Raw genomic sequence first — 10050 nt, 5'->3', positions numbered from 1 at the left:
GTTTTTATGCACATGCAAACAAATGTAAACATCTGTGCACACTTTCCTCCACTTTATCCAGAAGGTAGCGACAACAGCAGGTGTTCTCAATATACTGTTCTGTACCTTGCTTTCCTTTGTTCAAGTTGTATCTTGTAGAACGTTCAATACATAGAGAGGGTTCTCTCTCTCTCTCTCTCTCTCTCTCTCTCTCTCTCTCTCTCTCTCTCATAGTTTTCAATGGCATACTTGTATCATTTTCCATTTATCCAGCCCCTACTGATGGGCATTCTGGTTATTCCTAATCTGCTACTAGAAATAAAGCTCAGTGCATAACAATTGAATATATTTTGTGATTTTTGCCAACCTGCTAACTTTCAGTCCTGCTTTAATTTGCATTTCTGTTATTAGGGGTTGATATTGAGCATCATCTTGCTTTTACACTTTACACATGAAGTAATATGTTTTTTTTCCCTTGAAGAAGACGCTTATTTTTTTATTCTCACCTGAGGATACGTTTTTGCTTTGAGAGAGAGAAAGAGAGAGAGAGAGAGAGAGAGAGAGAGAGAGAGAGAAATATCAATTGGTTGCCTCCCATACCCACCCTGACTGGGATTGAACCCACAACCTAGGTATATGCTCTGACTGGGAATCAAACCTGCAACCTTTCGGTGTATGGGATAACAACCAACCAGCTGTATCCATCCTTTGTTATTACTCCTGATTTTTGATCATGGTGTTACTGGCTGGGACCTTGGTTCCTCAATGCAGAAAAGATTTTAAGGTCAATGAAAATGAAAGTAAAACAAAGTCGGGTTTACTGAAAATGCACTGCAAAGGAGGGGCTGCCACTCTAGAGAGTCAATGGCTGGGCTGCTTTCACTCACTGGGAAGTCAGAGGAGAGGGGCCTTGGAGACAGGTTCAGGGGGTTAGCTCAGGACAAGCTGCCGCTGCCCATGGCTCCCCTGGTTGCAAGTCTCATGGGGTCCCTTAGAGGTTGGGGGATATGTGCCTGTGGGGGAATGGCATGGCATGCTCCTTGGAGGGAGAGCTCGCGCTGGGTCCTTTGTCCGAGTGTGTTTATCTCTCTCTTACAGGTGGAAATCTTAGGGGAAGTCTCAGGGGAGGGCCTCAATAGAATATCCACCAGCTTTCCAGGTGTGCTCTTTCAGGGCCTGGTCTCCACTGATTAGTCAGTGCCAGGGCAGAGGGTCATTAGTCAATGTTGCTGGTCCTGAGGCAGCCACAGAGTCACTTGGTCTGGTCTTGCTGCTTTTCTGGGCCTAGAGCTGAAATACAACTGAAGCTTAGATGTTATCTTTAGGGAGGAAAAGGGGGGGGGGGGGTGGATCTAAACCGCCTGACCAGAGATATGAAAGGTCAGGGGTCCAAACTGCATAACTGGTGAAATGCTAGGGGAGGACAGGTTACCGGCTGGTTCTGAACCTGCCCGCCAGGGGTCTGCTGGCTGCTGGGCCACCCATGGAGCGGCAGTCTGAAGGCAATGTCGGCCCAACTCCTGTTCAGGACCCCAGGGCAGGTCCCACCCCAGCTGCTCAAGTCTAACTTCCTACCTAACCATGGTTAGAGTTTCCCATTCCAGACGTACAATGGAAGCTCTCCTTGTTTCCTTCTGGAACTTTCTGGTTTCAATTATTTGCATTTAAATTTTTGATCCATTTGGAATTTACCATGATCGTTGGTGTGGTGTACAGATCCATTTTTGTTTTCCTTTCCAATGGCCAATTGTTCGATTACCTTTATCAAGGAGCAAGGTAAGAACTGCTTTGGGCTGCATCCAATTGGAATTTTTATTGTCTTTTTGTTTATAGCGTAGGGCAGTGGTCAGCAAACCGCCGTTTTCGAGCCACATGCGGCTCTTTGGCCTCTTGAGTGTGGCTCTTCCACAAAAATACCACGGTCTGGGCGAATCTATTTTGAAGAAGTGGCGTTAGAAGAAGTTTAAGTTTAAAAAATTTGGCTCTCCAAAGAAATTTCCATCGTTGTACTGTTGATATTTGGCTCTGTTGACTAATGAGTTTGCCGACCACTGGCGTAGGGTTTCAGAACAAGTCACCCCAGGATATGCCTCTGTGGTGTGCAGATTATTTTGAGCTAAAGGCAATTGTAGCCTGGGGTTCAAGAAAAACTCCTACCCATCTCTTAACTACCTAGAAGAACTTGAATTAAGGTCCTTGACCACAATAAGTCATTATCAGTCATGACCTCTCTGACCTATCTATAGGGCAGGACAAATTCTATTCACCAAGCATCTGCTCTTCTTCTCATCCTGCAATAATCCTTTGAAGCCTCTTACCTCATCCCCAGCTCAGAATGTCTTATATACCCAGTATTCCCTTTCTGTCTCTGAACCTCTCATGTATGCAGGGTTCCCATGCATATGTACTAGTGTGTATTAAATTTGGTTATTTTATCTTGCTAAGCTGTCTGATGCCCATCTGATTATTAGCTCAGCCAAAAGAACCTTGAGAGTAGAAGAGTGTTTGGTCGTCCCTCACAAACAGCAACACCTGTTCCTACTTTCCTGGAAATGTGGTCCCATTCACCCATCGATTAATTGATTTATTATTTTTTTGTATGCCACTGAGAATTGTATTATTCCCTGACCTCTTGGGATTTAGTCTAATTACTTAATAACCAACAGTGATGACCTTTTATTGAATAGCTAATATATTTGTTTACGCATATCATTTCAATTAACCATAAATAAACCTACAATGTTTAGTGCTTGTATTATTCTACTAGAGGCCCGATGCACGAAATTCGTGCAAGGGGCTCGGCCTTCGCAGCCCCGCCTGCCTCGAAGGGCCCTACCCTGGCTTCAATCAGAAGGTCATCTGGACAGTTGTTCTGCAGTTTGGTCTAATTAGCACATTAGCTCTTTGTTATATAGGATTCCAGGAAAGTAATCTCAGAGTTTTTGAGGCTTGCCCAAAGATCCAGTTAGAAAGTGACAGTGCTGGATGCAATCGAGAGACTGGTCTCCAGGGTCCAGCCCGTTTACCTGCCTTGAGTGTAACTGGTCTTTGTGGAATGACTGGATGAGGAAATGAGGAAGACAGCAGAATGAGTCAGCTCTTGCACTCTGAGAAACCCAAAGGGGGAGATAAGACCTGAATGCAAATAACCAGAACACAAAGTAAACAGTGATCCCACCAACGTTTTGGAAGCAGTCCACTTTCTATCGCCTCCTGTTTAAAATGCTTAATTCCTTCCAATCCCTCCCCACCTAGAAACCTCGAAGCCAAACATTGGGGTGGGGGTGGGGCTGTCTCCTTTGGTTTGATGCATTAAGTCATCCACTAAGAAGTCCCCTGTGGAGTTGTGGAGCTCGGCAGCTGGGGGCGGGAAAGGGGGAAGGAAAAGGAAAAGGGGGGGGGGGGGAGATAAGGAAGAGGGAGGTGCAAGGTGGGGGAAGGAAGAGGAGGGAAGTCGAAGGGAAGGGAGGGGAGGAGGAATAGAGGAGGAGGAGGAAGAAAGAGCTGGGGGTGGGGATAGTGAGAGGAAAGGAGGAGAGAGGAGGAGGTTGTAAAGAGGAGAGAGAGGGAATAGGTAGGGGGAAGAGGAGGAGAGGAGGGGGAGGGAATAAGAGGAGAGGGAATTAGAAAGAAGGAAAGAGAGGGAAGAGAGAAAAGGAGGAGGGCGGAGAAGAGAAAAAAAGCCCCTTCTTCAGCCCCCACTGAGGAGTTGCGCAACCCGCCCGGGCTGAGATTGGCTGCCAATGAGTAAAGATGCCCCGCCCCTGAGACCCAACGGCCAATGAATATGGGGGGCGTGGCGGCCGCGGTCTGGGCCGCCAATGGTCGTAGGGGACCTGGGCGGGGCGGCCGGGGGGCGGGGCGGCGCGGCCTGAGTCCAGGCGCGCTCTCGGTGGCATTCGCACCCGCTCAGGCGCTGGGGGTTCGGAGCTCGCCACTCCGCGTTGCTATCGCCGCCGCCACCGTCGCCCGCCGCCGCCTCCCGCCAGCTTCCTGCGCGTCCCAGCTTCGCCCCAATCCCTGAAGCCGGCCCGGGACGCGCGCGGTCTTTCTGGGCAGAGTGTCCCCCCTGCGGCTCCGCAGCGATGGCCACCAAGATCGACAAAGAGGCTTGCCGGGAGGCGTACAACCTGGTGCGCGACGACGGCTCGGCCGTCATCTGGTGAGGAACTTTCCATTGCTCTGCAGGCCCCGCTCCCCGAGCTCGCGATGGGCCTGGTGCGCTGAGCCGTCTTCCAGATGGGACGGATTAAGGGTCATCCTGTGCCGTCTTCCGCAGCCTTAACCCAGGACGGCGTGGAAAGCCAGCGCTGGCTTCTCCCCAGCCAGAGCATCTTTTAGATTGTCCTGCGGGAAGCTCGGCACCATGCGGCCACCAACGCTGACGTGTGTGTGTGTTTTTTCTTCTCCCAATCCAAAGGGTGACTTTTAAATATGACGGCTCCACTATCGTCCCCGGCGAGCAGGGAGCGGAATATCAGGACTTCATCCAACAGTGCACAGGTAGGAGACGCGCCTTTTGGGGGGAATTACTGATCTTTTGGGAAATTTATCGATGTCTGGGAAGGAGAGGCAGAGGCCACACTGGGAGGAGCCTGTGGGCACCTGGGGTGCCTCCGGCGCTGGAGGAACCGGGTTTGAGCGTTTTAGAACCTCCTAGAGCCTTCTCCCCTCTGGTCATTCAGAGCAACCAGAGGTGACCTCCTGGCTTCCTGGCTCCGCAGTACCCTCTCCAGCCAGCACAGCTCCTTTGCTCCCTGCGGATCACTGGTTTTCCACAGCCAACTCCCAGGGGTCCAAATGCCAGTGTTCCGCCCTCTCATCTTCCCCTTTGATGGGTCAGTGAGCCAAAATAAAGACAATCCTGGAGCTCACTGAGCGAGAAACAAACTCTCAACTGCACCCTCCTTTCGCCCACAATCATTGTCAGTGTGCAGGCTACTTATGTGTTTTTTATTTTTATTTGAAGAACGTAGAGCCAGGTATAAAGCTTTATATGATTCCATTTGCATGAAATTGTAGAAGAGGCAATGCTAATCTGTGGTGTGAAAAGTCAGAGTAGTGGCCACATTTGGGAGATAGCCACTGACAGGGAGAGGCGCATGGAAGGCTGGGGTGGGGGTGGAAAGGTCCTGTATTTCAGTCTGGGAGCGGTGGTTACAGTGGGTGCACATATGTCAGAAATCGTTCAGCAAAACGCGATTTTTTAACTTAGTGCACGTCCCCGGTGTGTTAGATCATTAAAAGGAAGGAACACCTGGCGTGTAGAACCATAAACCCTCCATGGAGGCAGAGGCTCAGCATTCCTGGTGACAGGACCCTTTGTAGCTGAGTTTAGAGTGGGCTCTTTCTGGTCCCTGGTCTCTAGCTTGGAAACAGATACATTCAGACAAAGAGCGTGCAGCCTGAAGGTTAGGGCGGGGACTCCAGGTCAGCCTGATTTGAATCCCCAAGTGACCACTTCCTAGCTGTAAGGTTTGTGGCAAATTAACCTCCCAGTGCCTTGGTTTCCTCACCTGTAATCTTGGAGAGCTGTTGTGAGTATAAGTGAGTCAATGGGTGCCACATGCTCAGGACCGCGCCCATACAAACTACATGGTCATTTGTGAAAGAAATAAATGTACAAAATTGTGCCAAGCATCACGGGACTGCTCCTTCCCTTAACTGCTTCCTTAATCAATTGATATTTAGTATGTTTCAAATAATATTTTTGAAGTGTGTGCTATAGGCTGAGTAGTACTAGGGTTTGTTTTTTTTTAAAATGTTTTTCCAATTAAAATGTCTCCCTGAGCACTGCCTCTGGATATTCACTCATTGCTTTTGTAAAGGATTGGTTTAAAATACTGGGTGCATAAAATGCTACAACAATTCAGATTTCATAAGGCGCATAGGGCCTCTTATAGAGAGCGGGTGAGGTCAGGATTTGGACTCAGGAGCCCTGTCTCAACCACTTCCATCCGTCCACCACAGTGGCGAATGCTTTTGCAAGTAGAATAATTGCCAACTCTTGACTTTCTCCCGATTTGGTGCACAACTAGGAGACTCAGCAGTATTTTATGTCTTGCTGGCTCTGAAGCTTTTGTCTCACAGGCCAGCTTCCCTCCGTCCTGAACTTGGGGACAGTAAATTAGCAGCTTCTTTCCTCCTGCTGGCCATCCATCCCGACCCCCAACCCCCCTATCAGACGGTTCCCCCTCTGAAGCTATTGTTCTCTCCACCAAGTAGGAGAAGGTGACCTGGGGCAGACAGACCATCCGGTCAATAGATTCCTAACACATGCTCCTGGCCCTTGGGCCTGCAAAGCTGGAAGGACTTGCTCCGGTCAGAGAACACTTCCTTCCTCCCTTGGGCTTTGTGGGTTTTTTTACTCTGACCCTTCCCCCAAGCACAGGCATGGGGGTGGGGAGCGTCTGGCGGGGGAACTAAAAATGCTTTCCCTGCAGCTTGTTGATCTTATGAATGGACCATGGGATCCGAAAGCTCCGTCTGCTTTGGCTGGAAGTCTGCCTTCCTTCCCTGTCCATCTGTGGGACAAATGGAAAGGCGAGTTATGGGTGCTGTGTCTGCTCTTGTTCCTCTCGGAAAAGCTTGCTCCTTCCTACTGCTCTGTCCTCCTAACCCAGTGTCCAAAGGATCGGAACACCAACTAGTAACTTTATACGTCAGTCCCTGCACTTGGCATGCCTTGTCTTTGTTCTGAGATTGTTCTCCTTCCACAGATGCGTAAACCAAAGCCCAGAGAGGTTGAGTGACTTGCTTGAGATCACACAGCTAAACTGGCTCCAAGGCCTCTGGGCCTCTTCACTCTAAGGAAGTGGTTTAGGTTCTCATCTCCAAGCCTTGAGGCTTCTTCAGTGGTCCAGCAGGTTCTGACTGGAGCTTGTGGGATTGTTTGCAATTACAAAACACATGTTCACCCATTTGCATGATGCAGGGAGGGCACTTTGTGGCCCTGATTCCCAGCCAGGTGTCTAGACAGGCCTGAGGGTCCCTGTAGAACAGGCTTCCTGTTTCCAAACATCTCACAAGGTGCACAGAGGACTTGGAAGTCTGCAAAGCGCACCTGGTCTCTGCCTCCGTCACTCTGGGGCTGTAGGGATGGGAGTGTGGGTTTCCTCCTGGGCTCTCTCTCTGACAGTCCCTCCTGAGTCATTATTTCTCTGAAACACCCTCCTTCTTCTTTCTCCTCCTCTCTCCTCTCCGGCTACTATCTTCCTTCTCCTGTCCTTCCCTAGCATTTTCCAGAATGGAATCTGCCTATCCAGCCTCCCGCTCTCATCTCTCCTCAGCGCCCAAACCTGGCCTCCTTGTCCACTGCAGCTGTTTTCTGGAAAGTGCTGCGCCCTTCTCTCCTGTTTCTTTCTGCTGGCAGGATTTGGGCCCTCTGGGGCCCTGCACTGGCTCTTCTGGCGCGTGGACACACCTGGCCCCTCCTCCTTCACTAACCGTTCACCATCTCCGCTCTTGCTTCTGCCCCATGCTTCAGTCTGTGTGTGGCCAGCGGTCTTTCAGGTGCAATGAGAGAAGCCCTGTGCAGATTGGCTTAAGCAAAAAAGTTGGTCTGTAGCAAGTCCGGGGAAGTGCTACTTCAGGTGAGGGCGCCCAAACTCAAGCCCCCTTTCCTCCCAGCTCCGCCTTCCTCCTTTATCGCCCTTCCTGTGGTCCAGAGAGTAGGCTCCCCTGAGTGATGATAGATGGCCACCAGCTGCCCCAGCTTCCAGGTCATGGATAGAGCCATCCCACTGGGGAGAGAGAGCCCCTTTGCCAATGAATTCGGAAGTCTCCAAACTCTCCTTAGCCTGGCTGGTTCATGTGCCCATCCTGAACCAATCCCTGGGACTGGCTGCCTACGCCTGGGTCAGTGCCCACCCCTGGAGTGGGTGAGGGCAGCCCCACCCAACACCCAAACCAGGAGACAGAGTTCGGGAAGGTGGCTTTCTAAGGGAAAAGTGTGGGGGTTGGGGGTGCATACTGACTCCAGAAGAGGGGCAAACCAAAAACAAGTCCCTTGCCCCTTACCCTCACCCTTTTATTGCAAGAGTCTCTTAGCCCTTACTCTTTCTTGTCTTACATTCATTCTACACCACCCCACTCCCAATTGCTAGATTAACTCTTCCTAATGCACATATCACTCCTCTGCTCATTAACCTTCTATGACTCCCCTCTGCCCATTGATAAAAGCACAGGTTGTCTGATTGGCATTCCAATCAGTTCGTCTCCACCCCTATCTCCTACCCAGTAGCTCCCCATATCCTTCTGTGTGCACCTGCAGCCTGACACGAACACTCCCAGTCTTCAGGACTTTGATTTTGGAGATTCCCTCCAGGTGGAATTCCCCTTTTATTCCTCAGCCCATCTAGGGTTCAGCCACCCACCCAGCCTAGTGCTAGCCCTTTATTTCAACAGCCAGGACACCTGGGAATCAGAAACTCTCTAGATTCACATCCCAACTCTGTCTCTCACTTGCTGTGTGTCCTTGGGCAAGGACATCCTTTCCTCTGTGCCTCAGTTTTCTGGTCTGTAAAATGGGGATCCTGATAGTCCCTCTTTCTGAGAGTGACTGGGAAGGCTACAAGTATTATCTCTAAAATGAGAGCACAGGCCCCCAATGCACATTGGCTATGGTTAATGTTACTTTATATCACCATTTTTACTTTTACAGCACTTATGATGACATTGTGCTTTCTGTTCTGCATGCTCCAGCTCAGCACACAGTAAGCCCTCCATCCCAGGTTAGCTCACAATAGGTGCTTGGCCCTAGGCTGGCATACAGTAGGCATCAGGCTCCATGTGGGCACACATTAGACCTTTGACCCAAGTTCCATGTGCAGCATGGTAAGAGGTGGTTAGCACAGTCATTAGAAGTTTTGGCTGCACTGGACGGTCTGGGTTCCAATACTTGCCAGTCATGTGATCTGAAGCAGGTGAGTTAGCCACCTGGTCATCCTTCTGCTATAATGCGGTCATTAGGAGGAGTAAGGAAGCAAGTCTGTGGTACCTAGAACATAGTAAGTGCTCCATAAATGCTAATTACTGTGGTTCTCTTATTGGTGGAATGTAATCAGTGTTGAAGTAGTGTATGTGGTCTGAGAGTACCAGAAAGGTGGGAGGTCTGAGCTGTTGGGTGGTCTCTGGTTCCCCGGACAGAGCCACCGAACCAGGAGAAGCCAGGGCTCCGCTGACAGAGGTCACAGGAAAGGAGCCATTTTTCATACTGACTGGACGCGACTTCTCTGGTCGAAGCAGAAAGGGCTTACAGATCACCTACCAGTACATGTGATGAGGCAGTGGCTTGGGCTCTCTATGAAATCTCGTTCTGTTTTCCCAACTGACATGGAATACCGGTGTGTGTGTTTTTTTTTAAATATATTTTTATTGATTTCAGAGAGGAAGGGAGAGGGAGAGAGAGCCAGGAACATCAATGATAAGAGAGAATCATTGATTGGCTGCCTTCTGCATACCTCACACTGGGGATGGAGCCCGCAACCTGCGCATGTGCCCTGACCAGGAATTGAACCATGACCTCCTAGTTCATAGGTTGATGCTCAACCACTGAGCCATGCCAGCCGAGCTGTAATACCTGTTTCTTGTAGAATATTCAGAAACCATGACTAAGAAAAAAGAAGAGAATAAAAATATATAGTTACTATGCAGAAATTTGTTCATTCATTTGTTGATTCCTTCGTTCATTCTCTCCTTCCTTTCTTTCCCCTCCCTTCTTATCTCCCTCCCTCCAGTGGACATGACTAGCTACTCTGTAGGGTCCTGTTTTAGGCACCAAGAATAAAGATAGAAGCAAAGAAGGTCCCTGCCCTCGTGACGCTTATTGCCCTGTCATTGCCCTGCCTTTAAAGTGGCTGCATAATGTTTCCTCATATAAATGTAACCTTGTTTAATCATTCCTTTATGGATGGACCTCAGGGTACTCAGTTGTAAGCAGTTTTATTTTGGAAAGAATCCAGGCATCTGGGAATGAATCCAGTTTTCTGTTGGTGCAAATTTTAGAGCCTATTGGTTATAAGCATTAATGGTGGAGCTAGGGTGTCTTGCCTTGACTTGTACCCTTGCTGT

The 10050-nt window shown here is 49.5% G+C and overlaps 1 protein-coding gene across 1 annotated transcript in view; it reads left to right on the top strand.

Annotated features, from left to right (window-relative positions):
• Positions 1–3846: 3846 nt before the first annotated feature.
• COTL1 (coactosin like F-actin binding protein 1) overlaps positions 3847–10050 on the top strand; it is a 43105-nt gene continuing 36901 nt past the window's right edge. Inside the window, exons 1-2 of the mRNA XM_079800167.1 lie at positions 3847–4141; positions 4400–4482. Of these exons, the coding sequence (XP_079656293.1) occupies positions 4065–4141; positions 4400–4482 (160 nt within the window). The 5' untranslated portion in view covers positions 3847–4064. The remainder of the gene's footprint in view (positions 4142–4399; positions 4483–10050) is intronic.

This window comes from Cnephaeus nilssonii (assembly GCF_951640355.1).
Source record: "Cnephaeus nilssonii genome assembly, chromosome: 20".
Taxonomy (NCBI): Eukaryota; Metazoa; Chordata; class Mammalia; order Chiroptera; family Vespertilionidae; genus Cnephaeus; species Cnephaeus nilssonii.
The sequence above is the reverse complement of the archived record's forward strand: the minus strand, read 5'-3'. Positions and strand labels throughout refer to the sequence as shown.